The sequence below is a fragment of the Scaptodrosophila lebanonensis genome, unplaced genomic scaffold (assembly GCF_003285725.1).
Source record: "Scaptodrosophila lebanonensis strain 11010-0011.00,11010-0021.00 unplaced genomic scaffold, SlebRS2 tig00000098-arrow-pilon, whole genome shotgun sequence".
Classification (NCBI taxonomy): Eukaryota; Metazoa; Arthropoda; class Insecta; order Diptera; family Drosophilidae; genus Scaptodrosophila; species Scaptodrosophila lebanonensis.
Window position 1 is genome coordinate 2,080,009 of NW_022060568.1, and position 22,852 is coordinate 2,102,860.

General features: G+C 41.4%; 4 protein-coding genes across 4 annotated transcripts; 2 read left to right on the forward strand and 2 right to left on the reverse strand.

The window, feature by feature from the left end:
• Nucleotides 1-685: 685 nt before the first annotated feature.
• LOC115627900 lies at nt 686-1,122 on the reverse strand. Its single transcript, XM_030523794.1, has 2 exons — nt 852-1,122; nt 686-790 (listed from the first exon to the last, which is right to left on the reverse strand). Exons 1-2 carry the CDS (start codon nt 1,059-1,061, stop codon nt 782-784), a joined length of 219 nt encoding a protein of 72 aa, XP_030379654.1. The 5' UTR covers nt 1,062-1,122; the 3' UTR covers nt 686-781.
• Nucleotides 1,123-2,235: 1,113 nt separating this feature from the next.
• On the reverse strand, nt 2,236-4,847 carry LOC115627966 (the record flags this gene model as incomplete). The annotated part of the gene is made up of 2 exons (XM_030523860.1): nt 2,236-3,158; nt 3,695-4,847. Coding segments are annotated over 2 exons (1,218 nt in total), but the record flags the coding sequence as incomplete, so codon positions are not given.
• A 3,074-nt stretch (nt 4,848-7,921) lies between these two features.
• Nucleotides 7,922-9,013, forward strand: LOC115627882 (transcription initiation factor TFIID subunit 11). The gene is made up of 2 exons (XM_030523768.1): nt 7,922-8,200; nt 8,470-9,013. Exons 1-2 carry the CDS (start codon nt 7,987-7,989, stop codon nt 8,943-8,945), a joined length of 690 nt encoding a protein of 229 aa, XP_030379628.1. The 5' UTR covers nt 7,922-7,986; the 3' UTR covers nt 8,946-9,013.
• A 2,266-nt stretch (nt 9,014-11,279) lies between these two features.
• Nucleotides 11,280-12,124, forward strand: LOC115627873. The gene has a single exon (XM_030523757.1). The coding sequence runs from the start codon at nt 11,445-11,447 to the stop codon at nt 11,949-11,951; it is 507 nt and encodes a 168-aa protein (XP_030379617.1). The 5' UTR covers nt 11,280-11,444; the 3' UTR covers nt 11,952-12,124.
• The last annotated feature ends 10,728 nt before the right edge of the window (nt 12,125-22,852 follow it).

Below are 22,852 nucleotides of genomic sequence, written 5' to 3' on the forward strand. Positions count from 1 at the left end.
TTACCGCTCAGCTGGACATATCGTTTGACGTTTTCATCACGCTTCGATTATAAACAATTAAAAACACTTTTGCTTTCCCTACCAACAATTGGCGACATACGCATTTGGGGCTGGGTCGATTGTTTGCTCATGCAAACAGCTGTTTTATGGCTTTCCTAGAAAATCTGTGCTAAGCACCGCAAATAATGGTCGGGCAATAGAATAACCCCTTATTGAACAACGTCACAATTGCGCATGGACTGGCGCACGTCGTGTTATCTCCTTGGCCATAGTGTTGGCCGCCTGCATGTGCTCGAAAATTCCCAAAAAGCAGAGCAATGTGACCAAATGACTCATGCACAGACCATTGGCGTCTTTATCTCGGCGTTTCTTGCGTTGTTTCTTTTGCTGTAGTTGTGTCTGTATCTGGTATCTCGTATCTGGTATCCAGTATCTTCGCTGGTATCTCTGCTAGCTTACAGTTCCAATTTCGATTTCTGTCGCCATTTGCCACTTACCATGCGCTATTTGCTGGAATTTCATCATGTGTCGGGGCTATGACGAAACACCGCCAGACCATGGGGTAGACATGCAGCACGCGCCCTACCTGTCGTCTGACTAATTGCGTTTAGGGGAAAGAATGAAAAGCGCTCAGCGACCATGACGTATTAAAATCGTTTGCCCTTTGAGCTAGCTATGAAATGCGTTGATGTTCAATAAATATTTATTTATCACGAAATTAAATTATAACGATAACCGAACCATGAAATCACCTACTCAAGTTACAGCCAGCGGTCAAAGTCTAAACGATCTGCAATGGAACTGGCGTCAGTCGAACGGCTTAGACTTGACTGGAACCCGCAACTACTTACCCGACGACAGCGATTATGATGATCACGCATAAAGCCGGGCCGACACCCACGGCTTTGTATGTCCAAGAGCATGCTTCGATCCACCACAGTGGTGGTCTCAGGCTTGTTAAAGTAGATGACACGTGTGGTACTGGTGGGCGGCAGCAGCGCGAGCGTCGCAATCAGCAGCAGCAAGCAGAGCAGAGGTGCTTCGTGAAACCCTCTAGACATGGTGCTGCTAAATGGGTGTGCGAGTTGTCGAATCCGAGTGTGTTGACTACCGTCGGCAATGGGCGACTGATTTCCGTCACCAGCAATGCTCGTCCAATCTATGAACCCTTATCAGTTGGCGACTGTTTTGCTAATACCTCTGCGTTGTTTATTTAAATCCACGGCCTTAGTCGTAGCTGCTATGCAGTGCCATTGTCATATAATGTGGCATACTTTTGGGAGCACCTTCGAAATGTTAGCTAACAGCGCTCTGTTAGCGAAGACAACCCCATAACAGTGCGTGATTGCAAAAGTAAACAAGAAAGGAATGCTAAAGTCAAGCGGGCTCACTTTTAAATACCCTATATCCACCCAAAAAAAAAAACCAAAATTATTTAAGCATTTTTTATTAATTTATTTAAATATAAAATATTCAACACATGCATAAATGTTTATGTACAGTTTCAACAGCATACATTTACATCAGAATCGTGTCTCTGCGTGTTTATATGCGTGTATGTATGCAGCACAAAGTTGGACCAAATGGCTATAACTTTCTTCATAATTAACCTATCGTAATAAAGGAGGTATGCCAAATCTGGCATTTCTTTTGGAAAAAAACACGAATTCCGGGGGAGTGGTGGGTGTATCAGAAAAAATAAACAAACTTGATCTGCTTAAGGCTCAGGAGAACCTGAATACCAACTTTGGTTATTCTAGCTCTTGTAGCTCTGAGATCCTTGCGTTCAGACAGACGGACAGACAAAATTCTAAAGAGTCCATCCATGACTTCGTAATGTTCAGAAATCCCAGCAATCTACGAAGTCCGAAATCCTTCAACAATTTTGGAAAAAGAGGTTCGTACCGCACAAATTTGATGGCATTGTTTGAAAGATTTTTTGGTGCATCTCCTATTGCGAGTGAGAATCATAATAGATATACATAAGAATCGGAAGACTATTTAAAAAAAAAAAAAAAAATGTTGAGTGAACATCAAAGAACTATCACAGCTTGATTTAAAGAATACACCAGAAGACTTTTACTTTTATAAAATCCCACTGCACAAATAAACAAAAAAAATGTTCTTACTAAGAGTGATTCCCCCACCGATTGGTCCTATGGGAGTGCACCATCAGCTGCAGTCTGCAAGGCACTATAGGAAATATATATATTGAGTACCAAATTTTCTCAGAATATTCATTTATTTATTTATCTATATTCATTTACACAGATCAGTTCTACAAATGCTATATACAATATTGACCCTATATATGGTTTGTAATAAGATTTTTCTGCCTACATATAGTATGTGTTATCCATACGTTCCATATTCCGTATTCACACCAGGTCTTCGGGCACTGTCTGTTAGGGTTTAAAAGAGTTAAAAACTCTTCTATCTTGTACTAAGTGAAACCAAATTACAGATACATGTGAAATTTAATTGAAATCGGTTCAGTAATTTCGGGGTTTATCAATGACATTTTTATATATATAATTACTTGTAGTATGCTGAGAGTTAATATTCCTTCTCGTATCGAATAATCATCAGGCTTATCGCGAATTCAAAATTATTTAAACACATTTTTAAAGCCTTGAGGTATGTATGTAGCCGGCACTTTTATTTATCTACAGCTTGCGCTACATTTACCATTTATTTATTTATTTTATTCTACAATATGCCAACGACGGCGGGCCGTAAACAAAAACAACATTTTTATATACGGCACAATGTACATAGAATAGTCTATACATACATATATATTCGTATGTACAAATTGTACATCACATGGCGCACGCAGCTCATGAAAATGTGCCGAGAAATCAAACGCAGGCGAACAAAGATCTGAAGAACAGCAGGAACAACAACAACAACAACAGCGACGAGCTGGACGTACGAGTGAATATTGGAAGAACTAAGTGGCCATAAGCATGCATATACAAGTAAGTAGTACATATGTATTCAGTGAGTGGCTTGTGACATCATCATCCGCAGCATCATCGCCATCCCAAGCATCGTCATTGTCGTCAACAAGTGCCGAGTCGCCGAGCTCCTTCAGCGCGCCGTGGCGGCCGTCGTCGCACGATAAACACAATTCTCCGGATCGACCGTGATGAGTTCTAAATAAAATATACAAAGGGTTCGGAATTAGAGAAGCCAAGACGAGAGATACGTAGTTTAGATGGATGAGCAGGTAAACATATGTATGTGTGTATGTATTTATATTTGATGCGTAGTTTCGTTTTTAGGATGGACAATCATATTTAATTTAGTCTCTAAGATCCGTTTCGCAATCAGTTCGAGTTAAATGCTTTTTTCATGTTGATTACTTGGTAAATAAAGCAAATATACTATATTCAATTATACTATGTATTCAAATATGCAATTACATTTTACTTAAACAATTTGTTCAAATTGTAGGTTTGATCCAAAAATTATTAGTTTTTATTTTTGCTAATATTATCTGACTATGAGTTCATCTTTAGAAATGCATAAATAGTTTACTTCTTTTTTAATTGAGTTCGTTTCAAATCGAAAAGAAAAAACTGTAAAGATGAACAAGACTTTTCCAGTTCCGTTCACACTGTTCGGCTTATTCCATAATATGGCTGATATGTATGTTTACTCGCCACCTCCTGATAGACATGTCACTCACCCTTCGTTAAATTCTTGCCATATCGACGTTGTGGTCGCCTGCCACGTGCTTCGTCCCTGCCCTGCTCTTCTTCCTCCGATGTGGACAGGCGATGTGTCGCACTCTGCTGGCGTCGCTGCGTCGAGCAGCCACGCTTGCGTCCATTGCTCAGCGGCATTGCCGGCAGCGGCATTGCCGGCAGCGGCGCCGCCGCCCCCAACGTTGCCACAGCTGCGGCCGCTGTTGTCGTGACCAGCACGGATCTGCTTGGAGTACTCTCGTTGAGCACATTCTCAGTCGAGGAGTGTCGGGGCCGGCGGCGTCGCTGGCGCACTCGACTGAAGCTGTCATCCTTGATGACTAGCGTGCCGGCCTTGCTGCTTCTCAGGTAGTAGCGTGGTGCATGCTGCAACTGCTCCTCAGTGGCGTATTCGGGCGATGAGTAACGGCCTCTGGTCATGCTAAAGCGCTCCAGTATGGAGCTTCCACTGACGCGTCCTGAGCTATGAGATCGTCTATAGCGTCGCTTTTCGCGCGGTCCGGACGACGAGGAATTCGCTGTGGTGGTCAGGGTGCTCGTTGAGGGAGGCGTAGGGTAAGTGGTCGGCTGCTCGGCCTCATGGAAGCGCACACCTCGCAGGGAACTGGAGCGCCTTTCGGAGCTCAGTGGGCGCTGCTCCGTATAGTTGGGCAGCTCGTGAGTGCTGAAGTCGATGCAACTGCCACCATGAAGACGCGACGGCGAGCGTGTGGTGGGCGTGGTGCTGGGCGTGGCTTCCGCAATATGCAGGCCATGGAAGTCCGTGTGCAGTGCTTGACGCAGGCACTGGCCCAAATTAGCGGTGGCTGCCCGCTTGCGATGACGTCCGACAGAAGATTCAATGCCTGAGCCCGCCTGCGATCTTGCTCCACTTCTTGTGCCTCCGGCTGTGGTTGTGGTGGGCGTAGACGTAGGCGTAGGCGTAGGCGCGAGCGTGTGTGAGCGATAGCTGAGCTCCGTTTGGCTGTTGGCATCTACGAGCAGCGCACCCGTATGATCATAGAGCAGGATCCGAGGCAGTGCAATGTTGCTGCAGCTGCGGGATGTGGTCAGCTCCCAATTCCAATGCGCCGGCTTGTGCAGCTTCAGACTGAGCAGATTGGCAAAGGGATCCTCCTCTTGGCTCGGCTCCGCCCCATTCCCATCCCCATCCCCATCCTCATCCTCACCGCCTTCCTCCGCGTCCTCTTCTTCCACAGCATTCCTCTCGACTTCTTTGGCATTTGCTGCACAGCTGGCGCGTTGCAATCGTCGCTGTTGCAAGTTCATAAACAAATCTGACATTGCTCGCAATTCGGAATTCGCAATTTTTCGGCTAGTTGTTGTTGTAGTGGCATTGGTTGACTCAGCGCCCCATCAGCTGAGCACGGCAGCTTCCACCTGTTCCTGTCTCCTTTTGTCCTCCTCCTCCACCACCGCCGATCTGTGCGTCTCGCCCAGTTGCTGGCTTCTGAAGATCAGCGCCGCTTATTAGCCGCTGGCTCTGCGCCAATGCGACGCGTACAACAAATTATTGTTTATCTCAGCACACAGATCATACATACACGTACATATATATTGAAATACACAGCTGTATATATGCTCTCTTTGTTGTAGTTGTTGTTGTTGTTGTTATTTGCCAAGTTCGCTGCCCACACGCTGCCCACAGTTTTGTCTTTTGCGACGCCTATTTATAGACAACGAACAACGTTCCTCTGCTCCCGATTTTTCGACTCTTGACTGCTTGATCACTTGACATTTAGTGCGCCAGTGTGCCACTTAAAGTTATTTCCTTAACTTATTATAATTCACACTCTACATACAGCAACAGCAGCGGCAACAGCAACCACACAGCAACAAAAACACAAAAACACAAAAACAAAAATCAAACAAATAAACGGATAAGCAGAATTTTATGCGCTTTCAAATAGTTCTGCGATTGAAAAAGTTTGATTTAAAAAGTAAATATTTTTAGACGCGTGTCTTCTCTCTCGCTGTCTCGTTCTCTAGCTATCTTGTGCCTGTCTGTCTCTCTCTCTCTCTCTCTCCATCTGTGTCTTTCTTTTTAGCGCGCCCCGTCTCTTTCACTTTGGTGCGGCGCTCTGAGTTGCGCGTCCGCCCGCCAACGTGCACCTTAGTCAACTGTCCAACTGTTTGGGCCACCACCACGATGCGCACAAGAAGCGCTGGCTGCCCCATACATGCCCCCCCACCCGCTGCCCCCATCGACTATCCCCGCTTCAGCTACCCCAACCCCCACCCCACCAACCCAACTATCGCACACACCCCCCACACCCGCTATGTTGTTGTGCGATGTTTAATTTCATGCCGCGGCGACTTTGCATATTTCACGCTCTCACACAACAGCAGCAGCGACAGCGACAACAACAACAACAACAAGGATATATGTAAATGACAACAACAAGAATCACAGAAGCAGCAACAAACACATAAAAACAATTTACCCCCAAAAGCATTTTCGCTTTCATAGCTGCGGCTGCTGTTGTTGTTTTTGTTGTTGTTGTTGCCGATTGTTGTTTATATTCAAACAAATACTGAACAACATTTTAGAATAAGCTGTTGCATCTGTTGTTGTTGCTGTTGGTGCTGTGGCTGTGGCTGTGGCTAAGCATCTGTGTGCGTGCGCGTGTGTGCGACTGGCTAATTTGTTTCTCGCCACTAAAAAGTCTTTCCAAATATTTTGTGGGCAAACAAATTGAATGCCTATATGCTAGAGGCAAGGCTTTGGCAATGTATGTATGTACATATGCATATGTATGTATGTATGTACATATGTATGTAGAAAGGGGCATGCCCTAATTGTATGTTAGTACTAGTCGCTAAGTTTAATTACAATGCGAATCAAATTCAAATGCACCTTTGCTGTCATATTTTGAAGCGAAATCTGCTAGCTTTGTATTCTTATATTCTTATAATCACAGAACTGATAATGGCAGGTCATAATGTCTCTGGAAATCAATAATACAAGTATTATATTCTGAAGACATTTCAAAAATAGGCTTTTAACAAATGGCAAAGCTATGAACTGACATTGGGTTGCATTCTTGTAGTTAATATTTCTAAATAAAATTGATCTAATTAGAATAGGAAAATGAAACAATATTCAAATTGATTCAACTTGACGCACTTGAGGTAAAATACGCATAGAAAATGCACATAATTAAAAGAGTTATCACCAATTAATTACCAGTTATTGTCTTGCTTAGGACTATGCAGAGTATGAAAACTACTTAATTGGTGTTTATTACTTTTAGAGATCGTTGCGTTCAAAGAGACGGACGGATCTACAACTAGCATACCCTTTTTCCCTTTGGACACGGAGTACACAAATGATTGCGTTTCAATTCTTTCTGCTTGCCAGATACCTTTTGAATATTCGAATAATAAAAGAAGGGGAATATTCGTACTGGAAATGTTTCAAATATAAAATGTGATTGAATGACGAGGCTAAAAGCCGTTTAATATTTTTAAACGGAAAAGACATACATTTACTATTTGCCATACAAATATTAAAATAATTATAATTATTCACTAAATTTATAAAAAACAATGAAGAATAATGCTTAAAGTGTGCTCCACAAGTAATGGGGGGGGGGGGGGGGGGGGGGGGGAGGGAAGTGTATAGCCAGTGCGACTAAGCAACTGTGCCTGTGATTAATGTTTCAAGTGGAGGAGAAAAAATGTATACCTATTTAATACAGTATTTGTGTAGACGTGTATATACTAGTAGAATGGAATAAGAATAGAAAAAAGACATACGGCATGCATAAATTAATTTTTTGTTTTCACTTCACCTCGGCATTGATACATACTATGTCAAGAAAGTGGCCACAGACGAAGATTTGTTTGTGGTTTGTCGTGCTAGTCCGAGAAGCAACTGCACTAACAACAACAACAATGCCTGTCAACGGGCAGCAGAATAACAGCGAATTAACAGCGAATTAACAGCGAATTAACAGCGAATTAACAGCGAATTAACAGCAGAATAACAGCAGAAGATTTGCGAATTCTGCCCGAAACTATTCAACACTTTTTCATTCATATCCGGCAGACACTTGAACATTGAAAACAAGACCCTAGGGTTATCAATCTATAAATTGATAAGTTCCACTGCTCGTATTTTGACGCAGACCAGCTACAAAAAAAGACGATGTGCTTTCTTAGTATTCTAAAGATGCGATTTCCAGCTTCACGTATCGTTTTGGTGCTCTTCGCGCTATGGTGCTGCTGCAGCGAACTGCTTGAGGCAGCACCCGTTCGGCCAGACGACCGAATGTCCACTATGCCTCGGGATCCCGTCTACTACAAGCGATACTGGCGGCGTCGCCCCTCGCCCCACAATCCCGATCTCGATGTGCTTGAGGTGCGACACTTGTACTTCCTGAAACGATCGACCACAACACCGCGACCAGTGAAGAGACTGAGCGAGTCTGAACTTGACCGTAAAATACGATGCGATTTTCAGCCCACACTGCCGGAATGCTCAGGTACACAAAGGCGGACATTGGGCCCACAAATACGTTCATGAAAACATAGAATCTAATTATTGAGGTCACTTCAAAATTTATTGGCGTAGTCTCGACATTTTAACTTAATTAACGGGCTTCCTGTATGTATGTACAAGTATATTTTCTTCCAAGAAGATCAAATGGTACAATGAAAGGTCTATATGAGATCCAAGCCGAAGCATATGGGATATAGGGATTCCATTTTTAATTTCGTACTTATTCTTTAATTCGAGTTGCACTCATTGCAGGTGACATCTATAGCCGGCCATTAACAACAACGACAACCACAACAACAACGCAACGCCCCACTACCTCCACTACAACAACGACCCCCAGCAATTGGCCTACTGTCTTGCCTCTTTTGCCTGAAGACACGGAAACGACGGAAACAGCAGAAACTGAAGAAGAAGTTGATGCTGAAACCGAAGGCGGAACAGAAGCCGAAACTGAAAGGACCAGTGTCGATGAAGTACAAATTGTGGATGTTGAAGACCCTGCAGATGATCATGATGAGAATGCTGAGGGTACTGAGAACGCAGAGAGTTTAGATGAAAAAGAGAAAGCCAGTAGTAATGCAGATGATGAAGAAACCGTTGATTTGGGCAACGATGACGAGGAGGAGGACACCTATATTGGCGACGAACATGAGGAGCCTACGGAGGACTATTCTGAGGAAAATACTAACGTTGGCATTGGTAGATTAGATAATGCCTATTCATATTAATATACCACATTTAAAAGTGCCATATTTGGGTTAAATATATGGAAATCTATTTTTTTGTGTTCCTGGTAGCTTTTGCACTTTAAGCACAGCCAAGCGTATAAAATTGGTAACAATTATGCATAAAATTATGGATATGCAGGAAATATAGCAATATGATCAGTTTTGCCAATTTGGCTTTTTTCCCTTCAAATCTGGTTGTTTTTAAAATCATATTGCGGGAATTCTGGCTTTTTATAAATACATTTAGTTTTTTTCCGCTTTTTGTAATTTTTATCGCAAAAGTGCGGCTAATTTGATAAGGTACAAATGCATTCGTGTTTGAAGATTACAAGGAAAAATACCGAGATATTTGGATCACTTACAATGAAACAAGTTGTCTGTTTGCACTACCTTTTTTGAAGGTGCATACGACGACACAGAACAAAATGTGCGAATATTAAATTAAAAGTTCAGTAAGGTGATGAAAAATCCTTGAAAAACAGATTTAATTTGACACTTTTTGTAACAAGAATTGTAGAGTTTTTCACGTTGTATTGTAAAATAGTTTCAGCCTTATTTCACTCTTCTGGCCGTCAAACACAGCTTTTTTTTCTTTCTAAAAAGTTGGCAGCACTGAATATGATCGCCCATGGACTTGGATGTATGCGTTCGTAAAAACATAGGTACAAGTGAGTACATACTTATTGTCAAAACATCTGTGTTTTTTTACAGCCCTAGTAAAGCAGAAGCATGATTTTCTTTATTATTTGCTATACTAGTTTATACTAGTTACGATATATAATATTAATTGTATCTTTGAACAAAGTGTTTTCGTTAAAAAACATTGAGCTACGCCTAATAGTCAGTACAACCCCGCAACACACCTTCAACCTCAAAGACTTATTAGGAAGAAGTTATTAAAAGATACCGGCTTGATCAGTTTAAGGAGCATTTCAGAATGAGTCGGATAACTTTCGAGTTACTTGCCTTTCGAATATTCCAGTTCGTTATACCAGTTTTCGTACAACGGTTCTACGCCGCAAGGAATAATTGATTGCATTTAAATAATAATTAATGCACATGATCAATGGAAAAACTTCAATAAATTCAACTCAGTTCCATTTCTAAGACGAAATAGTGCGTCATAATAATGAACGTGTGGTCGAGCTTATATGGGAAAAATGTTTGCCTACGCCCTTGCTTTCATGGTTATGACACTAATACTAACAGCAGCTATTCATTTTCTTAATAGTATATTATGTGCATATGATATCTGATTATATTTTGCAGCAAATAAACACTTTTAATAGGAACAAAAATATAGTAGTACTATATGCGTTACAATGAAGTATTCCTTTTAGGCCTTCATTAATCGAAAAACTTCAAAGAAAGCATGAAAATGCGGAACAATTTTGCGGTACAGTCTGATCAGATAAAAGATTACAAGTACTATGCACATAAGCATAAACGTAAGTATGTATGTATAACCAGATATACAGATGAGCGATGAGCTAAAAACATAGCAAAGTTCATTTCAATTCAGTTGAAAAAACGAAAATGTCGTTTTTTGCATTTAGGAATTGTTGGATGAGTTCGCTCAAGACTACATCGCAGGTAGCACGCTGCGTATGCGTAATACTATATGTGTATATATGCCAATACGTCGCCACACATACAACTAACATACTAACACACCATACACGTACATATGCATTTATATGTAGAAGGACACACACACATGGAAGCATACACGTACTAGTTGGAATGATTGAGATGATTGGGGCTGATTTCGCATCTAAGACGCGCAGCTCGCAATCAAATGATAATTGGCTTGCTCATTGTTGTTGTAACGAGTGTTCGCATTGTTGTTGCTGCTGCTGCTGTTGTTGTTGTTATTATTATTATTGTCATTGTTGTTGTTGTTGTTGTTGTTAGTGAGCGTAAATTGAATTACTTTGTATAAATAAAGAAAGAAATGCGAGCAAACGAGTGCGTCGGACACTGTCGACAAAAACGTGGATACGACCGTAAAGGTCTTAATATGCGAATATTCAGATATACTCGCATATACTCGTACTATACGTGTGTATCTGTATGTACTATATATAGTTGAATGTTTATACGTGCGCATCATTGGCGTCAGCTTACAATTGAATTAAGTGTAAGGAAAAAAAAAACAACAAGATGCAAAACGGTAACAACGAAACAAACAAAGCGACAATTTTCCTCAAATGGCAACTGCCGTTATTGCTGCGTATGACAAAAGGCTGCTGGGGGTCGCCGTCTGCCTGTCCGCCTGTCCGCCTGTCCAGCATACTGACTAACCCAACATAAAACGCACATCGAGCAACGCGCCGCCAATCAGTCACGCAATCGCAACGCGCCCGATCAGTTTGGACAGCTCCTGGGAACAGAAACAGATACAGAATCAGCAGGAAACGCTAGAGCAGCTGCCAAAGGAACAGGACATACATCACATCAGAAAGAGGAAGATCAAGAAAGAAGGCAACAGAGACCAAGATGCGTCAGATTTATGCGTTGCCTTTGTTACTTCTCTTGGCATTGAGCCAGAGTCGTGCCGATCTATTTGGCTGTGATGAAAAGTTGCCGGAGGCGCTGGCCGAGATCGGCAGCGATATTGGAGGGAAGCTGTCTGAGGTCACTGGCGTGGATGCCAGCTCGGCGAGTGCAGAGAGTGAGGTGCGGGACTTCTTCAAGAATGTGGGCTGCCACATCAAGAAGGGCGTGAGCAAAGCGGGCGAGCATGCCAAAAAGCTGGGTGCCGAATTGAAGGAGGGCGCCAAAAAGCTGGGCGAAAAGGCTAAGGATCTGGGCAGTGATATTAAGGAACGGTTCGAGGGCTTCCGCGATAAGCTCTCCAAGGAGTCGGTGGAGGAAATGTCACAGGACCGCAGCTTCCTCGCTAATGTGGAGATCATGCAGCCCGAGGTCCTGAAGGGGGAGACGCAGTGCGGCCATGGCCACATACTCGATGCCTTGGGCAACTGCAGCAAGTTGAGGAAGTGAGCGAAGGATCTCGCGCCCCACAGGTTTTCTCCGTTTGTCATCTTTTCCACTACTTTGTCGTATTTCCGTTTTTTTTGTTTTTTGTTTTTCTTCTTCGAATTAATATTGAAGTGTGTGCATTTTTTCTTAATAAAACATGTTGTAACGGGTATAGGACATATCCCAGTAGAGTAGGCGAGATGGTGTGTGTATGTTGGAGAGCGCACGCTATATGTTCCGGCTCGGGCTCGTCGGCTAGTGGGTGGTGTTCGAGGTCTCTCCAATCATACGGCCTTTCATTAAGCTTATTATTTAAAGTTAAAGCGTGCTGTGGGGAAGCCAAAAAAAAACCGGTAAAGATATACATGAATATGACTAACAAAAGGATCGCGGGTTGGCAGACCACGTAACACAAGTGAACACACCTCTGGTATTCCCCTGATGGTGTTGAGGAAGTATTGGCCCACCCATCCTTGGTCATTTATATCCAAAAACAATTATGCAAATGACCCCTTTGAACCTCTACATGCTGTGGCTAGCGGAAATCAATGTTAGGCGGAATTTAAGCGAACATTATAAACTTTTTATTAAAAACTAAAATCATAATTTTCAAGGAATTCCAAAAAAAAGTGACCGTACATTAACCGATAATAGAAATCTAAAGCTAATTATCACTGGATTCGTAGCCAGTAGCAGAATAGGTAAACATATGACTGCCTTAAAATACTAGTGTAAATATAAATTGAGCAAGGTGAGTAAAGCAACGGCTTGGCTGTAAGAGATGGTTAATAATTGAAATGGATCGTAATATAATAGGAAAAAAATTTGATGTAAGAGAAAGTGTTGATATTTAAAGTGTTATAAATTCTTGCATCGCTTTTTTTTTTTTTTGTAAAGATTGGCCATAAATTTAAGTAAGTAATGACCGCAATCAAGTATAACGTTATTACGGTGATTTAAAAAAAAATAATAATAATGCGGAAATTAGACTTTACATGGCCAGCAGGCAGACATATGACGCATATGAACAGGTGTTTTATTTATTTTTTTTTTTTGTTTTTGTACGCGTGCTCTTCTGCATGAAAGTAAATAAAATTCAAACGGTTCTACTTACAGTTGTCGTCCAACGTCGAAAGATCTTTCCGTTGAGGCGCTCTGCATAGGCTCGTTGCTGCTTACATGCACATTAATTATGATTTTTAATTTGTTTGTAAAATTTTATGTTGAAATTTTGGTTTTAAAAACATGCACTTTTCATACCTTCACTTGTCGCCATGCTTAATAAAATTTTATTTCGAAACGTATAGTCAAAGGGGTTTTTATTTGTTGTTTTGCCTTTTTTTTTTGTTGCCTTCTCTTTTCTTTTTTTTCTCTTTGGTTTTCACTTATTTCTTTTTTTTCCCTCTCTACACACCCGGCCGTGCTGCTTTGCTCACATCGGATATAGATCAATTTAAGTATAAGGCCGTATACGACCCAAAAAAAAAGAATATAAGACGAAAGAATAGAAAAAAAATAAATGCCTAGTTCTCTCGGTTGCACTTTTTTTGTTGTTTTTGCAGGGCCCACATTTGTGTATAGTTTTACATATATATAGTTTTTATAATTTTTTTTTTTTTTTTTACGCAGGCCCTCTTCACTAAAGCCACCTGGGGCTTCGCCACCTTTTCGGTGCACGGAAACGCAACAAAAAAAACAGGTGCCCTAGCTTAAGCCGACGACCGTCATATCGGATATGATCCACGCAACTGAGGCGGTGATTCTTTTCGCCGTTCCAGTGGCCTGAGCGAAGCGCCGATCTCGTTTCTAGCACGCCTCCTTCTCCCGTGCACTTCCCTTTTCCTAGTCGTCGCTCTAGCAAGTGCCCATCAAAGCGATAAGCAAAGGTTAATGCCCTTTATGGGGATTGGACTTTTTATTAAGTGCCAATTCTGCACGAAAACAATGTACAATGAAGAAATAGCATTAGCTTTTGCATTTTATATGCGAATAAACGGAAAAAGTAAAATTTACCCGATATCCGGAAGTGGCACCAGGCAGAATTCCTTTTGCTAACACAATTGAAGTGAAAGATTACTGCAAATTCTCCAAATTTGTTGCAGCAGGCTTAACGCTTTGGCCCAGCCGAATTTGAAACGGACTATAGGTTATACTATATGTATGACCATATATTTGCCAGCCAGAGTATATTGGGCACAACCTGCTCCCATGCGATCTTCAAGCGAAAAGAAAGTATCCGGATGCCGAGGCTACGCAAGAAAACTTTTCTTTGCGGAAATTGCTTCACCCCCTCTTCTGACAATCTCCCTTTGACAGGTCAAGGTTGAAGAAAGGGCCACTGACAACTAGCAAATATTGCCACTGAGCAATACTGAAAATAACCCATAGGTGGCCGATAGCCGTGCGGCTGCAGAAAATAATTTTTTTTTGTACATATATAAAAACAATTATGGAAAATTTGTTTGTTTCGTCTGCTAAGGCAAGAATAATAAAAAATGCGATCATAGGCAGTTGGCGCTAAGACGAATCGCCAATTCAAACCGTAACTAAACAAGCAGTGCGTAAACATAAATAGCCAATGAACTGCTTGACTAAGGGAATGCAATTTAATTTACGATATTCGCCGCCAGCGTCGTTACAAATTCCCCCCTGCTAAATTCAATCTTGGGTTTCAAAGCAAACGCAAGATTGAAAACACCAGACGCTGCAAGAAAACAAATTCTTACTGACGCAAGTCTTTCGCATGATAACGACCCAGTATTTTCCCTTGCAAATTTTCGACCTCGTAATAAGAATTTCCAAGTTTACGTCGAACTCTCGCTTTCACAAAAGCTGGTCCTAACTTTGCATTGTATCCGGCTGGAAAATTACTCTGTTTAAAATTTCTAAGGAAGATTTCTTGTCCAACTGAATAAGAAACCTCACGCGACCGCAAATTATAGATTTTTTCGTTCTTCTGCTGCTGTTTCTTCATTGTCTCAAGCGCCTTACTGCGCACAATATCGAGCGAATCCTCTCTTGAGAAAACAACCGCTCTATCCTCAATAAGGCGCAACGTTTTAAGCAACTTGTACGTTGAACCTGAAGTAATCATATGCTGACCAAAGACCATGTAATAAGGTGTTGTGCCGAGGCCAGAGTGGACAGCAGACCGTAAAGCGCAGCAGATACTGCTCAAACTTTCATCCCAGTCTTTTTGATCTGGACGAATATACGAACGGATGGCTGCTATAACTGAGCGATTCACGCGCTCAGAAGCATTTGCCTGAGGCGAATGCACCGCTGTAAGTGAATGGAAAATTTTGTTTTCCCGCAAGAATTTTTGAAATGCTTCAGATTTAAACTGGGAACCATTATCCGATACTATAGTTTCGGGCACCCCAAATGTATGAAACAATTCTTGCTGCATGTACTTAACAACCGTTTCTGCATTCAATTTCCTTACTGCCTTCAGAAAAACAAATTTAGAGTAATGATCTAAAACAATGAAGATGGCAATATTTCCGCTGCGTGACCGAGGATATGGACCTAAAAAGTCAACGTATAAACGTTGGAAAAATCTCTCAGACTCCGCAGGTTTGCCCAAAGGTGGTCGCATCGGAAAATTCGGTGCTTTTGTCATCTTGCAAGTTTCGCAAGCATTTACGTACGTCTTGACATCATCAACAAGACCAGGCCAAAAATAGTAACGCCGGACTCGTTCCAACGTTTTATGGATCCCGCCATGTGATGCTAACGGATTGTCATGGGCATTGCGGAGTACTTCCTCGACCAAGTTCTTAGGTATCCACAATTTCCAAGCATAATTGTCGTGTAGCTGATCACCCGTTGTATGCACGGTGCGCCTATACAGCATATTGTCAACCACCTTCAAGTCCGGAAACTGGTCATTGTTGGCTTTAACTGACTCGACCATATCCAGATAATCAGCTGACTTAAAATGTTCTGAGTCCAAATTTACAATTAGGCCCTTATTATAGTCAATTGCTGCTAATTCGTCCTCGTTTACGCGTGACAGCGCATCTGGCACAATATTTAATTTGCCTTTTCGATGCTCAATATTAAATCGAAAACCCTGCAGTTTTAACGACCAACGCGCTAAACGGGAATGTAAATCGGTTTGCGACATAAGCCATTTTAAAGAGGCATGATCGGTAATGACTGTAAATTCATGCCCTTCAACATACGGACGAAATCGTTTGATACATACGATGGCTGCCAAACATTCCTGCTCGGTGACAGAATAATTTCTTTGGGCCTTGTTTAATTTCTTAGATACGAATGCAATCGGCATTTCGTCTCCTGCTTCTGACTTTTGTACAAGAACCCCACCTACTCCTGTCTTGCTTGCATCGCAATGTAAGTAAAAAGGTTTGGAAAAATCGGGACTGATCAAAAGTGGAGCAGAACTAAGCATTGATTTTAAAGTTTCAAACGCTTTTTCTCCTTCGACAGACATAGTAAATTTACGCTTTTGCTTCAGCAAATCTGTTAGTGGAGCAGTGACTCCAGCAAAGTTGTTTATAAACTTTCTATACCATCCGGCCATACCAAGGAAACGCCTTAACGCCCTTAAATTCTGAGGTAAAGGAAAATCTACAATCGCTGACACTTTGCTAGGGTCTGTGCGTATTACTCCCTCTCCGATTATGTGGCCTAAGTATTTTACGCTACGCATACAGAAATTGCTTTTTTCGCAATTTATTGTCAAGCCGGCTGCCTGTATGCAAGAAGCTACTTTGCGCAAAACATGCATATGCGCCTGAAAACTATCTGAAACCACTAATAAATCATCCAGATATATAAACACCTCATTCCTCAGAGCCGCTGGTATTACCTTGTCCATCAAGCGGGACATGGTTTGAGGAGCATTGCAGAGCCCGAATGGCATGACCTTAAAATGATATAAAGGTCTACCTGGTATGGTAAAAGCGGTTTTGTCGCGAGATGCGGTATCGAGTGGGATTTGCCAAAAAGCATCTTTTAAATCCAAACTCGTTATGAACATTGCCTTTGGTAGCCTGCTTAGTATGCCATCAATTTGTGGTAAAGGATATGCATCCTTTTGCGTAACTGCATTCACCTTTCTACTGTCTAAGCAGAGCCGCACTTTGCCAGGCTTTTGGACCAACACCACAGGCGAGGACCAGGCACTGTCTGACTCCTCAATGACATTTAGCTTCAACAATCGATCGACCTCAGCATATAAAAGTTTTTCAACCGCTGGCGATACTGGAAAATGTCTTTGCTTTATTGCCTTGGCGTTGCCCACATCTATAGAGTGAGATACTAAATGTGTTTTACCTAAACCAGCTACGGCAAACGATGGAAACTGCGCTATAACATTCTGCAATTCCGATTGCTGAGCCAAAGTCAAATTGTGTGTACCCCTATCTACTTCTGCCAATTGCAAATTAGATGGAAGTAACCCAAAACTGTTCCAAAAGTCTATGCCCAAGTATAAGTCTTGACTAAGAGAAGGTATTATATGGAATACAATGTTCTTTTTCTTATCATTGTATTCAATTGGTAATGTCACTCGTCCCAAAATTGTTTGACTACTGCCGTCCGCAGTGCAAGCGTTGCCAAGAATCTTTTTGAGTCCTATCTTGCTACGTATAACTTCCTGGGCCAATTGTCCACTAATACAGCTCATTGATGCTCCTGTATCTAATAAGCCTGAAACAACTCGACCTAATATTTTAATATCTGCATACGGACGTTGGTCCTTAGCATTTTTGCCAATAGCCGAGATAACTTTCGCTGCATGCCAAAAAGATTTAAGTCTAGCTGTGTTGCGCGAACGTTTACCAGGATGAAGATACGTTGGAAAGTTGGCGGATTCTTTTAAAATCTGAATTCGGTGAGGCCAGCATGACGTAATGTCAGGCATAGTCTCAAAATGTGGTACGTCCGGTATATTTTCAACAATAGTTGAGTTTATTTTATTATGATACTGGTCTACAACTCCGTGTTTGTCGACCGAGAATGGTGAGCGATCTGAGGCGGTCGACTGCCTTGGGTGCTCGCTTTCGCGTTTTTTGAGCATCGCTGACATGATGGCTTGTAGGTATTTGCCACTCCACAACCATAACAAAACACTTTTCTTTTGGCAATACAGTCCTGATAGCGGTGACCCTCCTTCCTACAGTTCCAACAGACTAATGCTAACGCTTCTATATCTAAAGGAACTTCGTCTTCCCCAAACTCAGAAGCCTCTTCCCAATTACCTCCATTGACTACTTCAGCTACGTTAGTTCTGAACGGAAGTGCTTTACGATAAGTCTGCGTGCGATTAATGCTTTCCAAAAAGCATTCGCGCCTGCGACAAATTTCCCGCAACTGCTCAACAGAGTTGATCTGCAGATTCAAAATTTCATGCTGAATTTCTGGTTTCAAGTTGCGCCTCAAAACCTCAACTAACGTTTGCTCCGACAGTGGAGTTTGCAAACGGTCAGTCAGCAGCACAATCGCATCATAAAATGCATCAAAGCTTTCTTTCTCGCGCTGCTTCCTATCGCGTATTAATTCGCGGATATCCACGTCGGTGCGAGTGTCCCTAAATTGTTTGCGTAAGGCCGCGCATAACTCTGGCCAACGTATATGTCCACTGGACTTGTGAAAACGCCAGAAGAAATCGCTAGCTTTTCCCTCAAACAGCGTACTAGCATTTCCGCATAATAAATCGAAATTTCCTTCCAAAGTTTGATGAGTCAAAGCCTCAACCCGGTATAAGAAATTATCAATAGACAAACTACTGCGTTCACCAGAAAATCTAAGTTTCCAGCTAGTAATGATTTGGCCAACTTTATCGGGTCTACTCAACAAGCTAGAATTGATCGAACGAGGCGATGCATTAGGAGGTGCCGTTGATGGTATGTTAATGGCATTGTTAGAGCCAATGCCCAATAGTTGTTGCAAAGAAGCGGTCTGATCTGGTATTTCTAACGATATGTTTCTTGATTCTGCCGTTGCTGCAGGGGCCGCTGGTGTGGCTGCCGCTGGTGCAGCTGACAATTGAGCTGCAAGATTTTCTTGTAGTAATCTCCCTATCTGACCAGTTAACTCCAGCATTAATCCAGTCTGCATTGCTTTAACAGCTTCTGCAATCGCTGCTCCGACCTCAGGAGAAAGGCTTGAATTACCAACAGTACTGAGGTTGACGGTATTAGGTGGGCTTGGACTAACACTAGTTCGCCTTGCCTCACTGGACGTGCTAGCCGAACCTTGTTGTCGAGATTGTGCCCTTGTGTTGTAAGCCGAAGTTGTTGGCTTTGCCAAAGGCTTACTTATGCAAACCTCTCTGCAAACGGGACATAAATTTGAGGCATGGAAATGCGTTGTAATGCATGCCTTATGGAATATGTGTCCACAAGTCACCCTATGTGTTTCCAAATCCTGTAAGTTGCCCTTGCATAAAAAGCAAAGGTCAGTTGCCGATTCGGCACTGGTTTCTGTAGACCGATTTAGTGGCATCTCGAAGCTACTATTAATACTTCAATGCATATGCAAGCAAAACACTTGCAAGAATAAATGCAAAACAAAATCCCAAATCAAAACAGCGAAACTAAAATGTCAACAAAACCAAAAAAGAAATGTTGTTGTTGTCTGCACGTCAACAAAACTATTGCTGCAGCTTAAGATATAGGTACAACAAACCCAAAAGCGAAAAACTAAAAATTAAACCTAAAAAAATAAATATAGCGAAACGGTAACGATCAAAAACCAAAAGTCTATGATTTCACGCTTAACCAACAGCATATGTAGAGATTCTTATCAGTGTTTATCAGCCTGTGTACGTATGTGTCTGCTTCCCAAAGCGGGGTAAGAGGAAAGAACACTGGTGTTTGTCGTAAGAACAACAACGCCAAACTCAACGCAAGCCAACGCTTGGCCGGTATGACGGTGTTATTCTGATGCCAAACCTACGTGACCTTGTCTTCATTATGAGCCGTGGCCAGGCGGCAATTACAGAAAATTAACCCAGCCTGTATTCCTAAGCACCCCATAACGCAAACAAAAAGTCTTTAGAAACCAATGATATTGAACTTTTTTACTATTTGAATGCCTACATTATCCGTGGTCAGTAGTCAGCTCTTAAAGCCGATCGTACTGAATTCCTATGCGTCTAATTGCAGAAACTCATATAATAAAAATAGAAAAAGGAATTGGTATCGCTTTAATTCCTATCAGCCGTGGCCTGCTGACATTTCAAAGAAACTATTCACCAGTATTCCTATGCGTCTGACAGTCACCAAAGCGGTACACAAGAAAGGACAGAAGAAATGGTTATAGATATACAGTGTCATTGCAATTTAAACAGTAGCCGTGGTCAGGCGTACCCTCTGTAGAGAACCAATCCCCTGCAGTCCAATGCGTCTAACTGCTAAATATACCTAAATGACGTTAAAAGAGATTTATTTTTCCTTACGATAGTTGCAATTAAAAGAAAACATAGCGATAACGATAAACAAAAATGTAGCTAAACTACAAAAGGGAAAAAGAAATTTAATTGCGACTAACGTACGAGAAGCTATTGTTGGAAAAGACTAAAGATTTTACTGCAGAAAAGAATAAAAAGTGTATCAGTCATATTTATGTTCTTGTGAAGCCTAACATTTGAAAGCCAAAAATACGAAATAAAATTGACAACTAAAAGTTGGGCTCCACACGTTGGGCGCCAAAATAATAAATGAAATTATAACTGTAACGGGTATAGGACATATCCCAGTAGAGTAGGCGAGATGGTGTGTGTATGTTGGAGAGCGCACGCTATATGTTCCGGCTCGGGCTCGTCGGCTAGTGGGTGGTGTTCGAGGTCTCTCCAATCATACGGCCTTTCATTAAGCTTATTATTTAAAGTTAAAGCGTGCTGTGGGGAAGCCAAAAAAAAACCGGTAAAGATATACATGAATATGACTAACAAAAGGATCGCGGGTTGGCAGACCACGTAACACAAGTGAACACACCTCTGGTATTCCCCTGATGGTGTTGAGGAAGTATTGGCCCACCCATCCTTGGTCATTTATATCCAAAAACAATTATGCAAATGACCCCTTTGAACCTCTACATGCTGTGGCTAGCGGAAATCAATGTTAGGCGGAATTTAAGCGAACATTATAAACTTTTTATTAAAAACTAAAATCATAATTTTCAAGGAATTCCAAAAAAAAGTGACCGTACATTAACCGATAATAGAAATCTAAAGCTAATTATCACTGGATTCGTAGCCAGTAGCAGAATAGGTAAACATATGACTGCCTTAAAATACTAGTGTAAATATAAATTGAGCAAGGTGAGTAAAGCAACGGCTTGGCTGTAAGAGATGGTTAATAATTGAAATGGATCGTAATATAATAGGAAAAAAATTTGATGTAAGAGAAAGTGTTGATATTTAAAGTGTTATAAATTCTTGCATCGCTTTTTTTTTTTTTTGTAAAGATTGGCCATAAATTTAAGTAAGTAATGACCGCAATCAAGTATAACGTTATTACGGTGATTTAAAAAAAAATAATAATAATGCGGAAATTAGACTTTACATGGCCAGCAGGCAGACATATGACGCATATGAACAGGTGTTTTATTTATTTTTTTTTTTTGTTTTTGTACGCGTGCTCTTCTGCATGAAAGTAAATAAAATTCAAACGGTTCTACTTACAGTTGTCGTCCAACGTCGAAAGATCTTTCCGTTGAGGCGCTCTGCATAGGCTCGTTGCTGCTTACATGCACATTAATTATGATTTTTAATTTGTTTGTAAAATTTTATGTTGAAATTTTGGTTTTAAAAACATGCACTTTTCATACCTTCACTTGTCGCCATGCTTAATAAAATTTTATTTCGAAACGTATAGTCAAAGGGGTTTTTATTTGTTGTTTTGCCTTTTTTTTTTGTTGCCTTCTCTTTTCTTTTTTTTCTCTTTGGTTTTCACTTATTTCTTTTTTTTCCCTCTCTACACACCCGGCCGTGCTGCTTTGCTCACATCGGATATAGATCAATTTAAGTATAAGGCCGTATACGACCCAAAAAAAAAGAATATAAGACGAAAGAATAGAAAAAAAATAAATGCCTAGTTCTCTCGGTTGCACTTTTTTTGTTGTTTTTGCAGGGCCCACATTTGTGTATAGTTTTACATATATATAGTTTTTATAATTTTTTTTTTTTTTTTTACGCAGGCCCTCTTCACTAAAGCCACCTGGGGCTTCGCCACCTTTTCGGTGCACGGAAACGCAACAAAAAAAACAGGTGCCCTAGCTTAAGCCGACGACCGTCATATCGGATATGATCCACGCAACTGAGGCGGTGATTCTTTTCGCCGTTCCAGTGGCCTGAGCGAAGCGCCGATCTCGTTTCTAGCACGCCTCCTTCTCCCGTGCACTTCCCTTTTCCTAGTCGTCGCTCTAGCAAGTGCCCATCAAAGCGATAAGCAAAGGTTAATGCCCTTTATGGGGATTGGACTTTTTATTAAGTGCCAATTCTGCACGAAAACAATGTACAATGAAGAAATAGCATTAGCTTTTGCATTTTATATGCGAATAAACGGAAAAAGTAAAATTTACCCGATATCCGGAAGTGGCACCAGGCAGAATTCCTTTTGCTAACACAATTGAAGTGAAAGATTACTGCAAATTCTCCAAATTTGTTGCAGCAGGCTTAACGCTTTGGCCCAGCCGAATTTGAAACGGACTATAGGTTATACTATATGTATGACCATATATTTGCCAGCCAGAGTATATTGGGCACAACCTGCTCCCATGCGATCTTCAAGCGAAAAGAAAGTATCCGGATGCCGAGGCTACGCAAGAAAACTTTTCTTTGCGGAAATTGCTTCACCCCCTCTTCTGACAATCTCCCTTTGACAGGTCAAGGTTGAAGAAAGGGCCACTGACAACTAGCAAATATTGCCACTGAGCAATACTGAAAA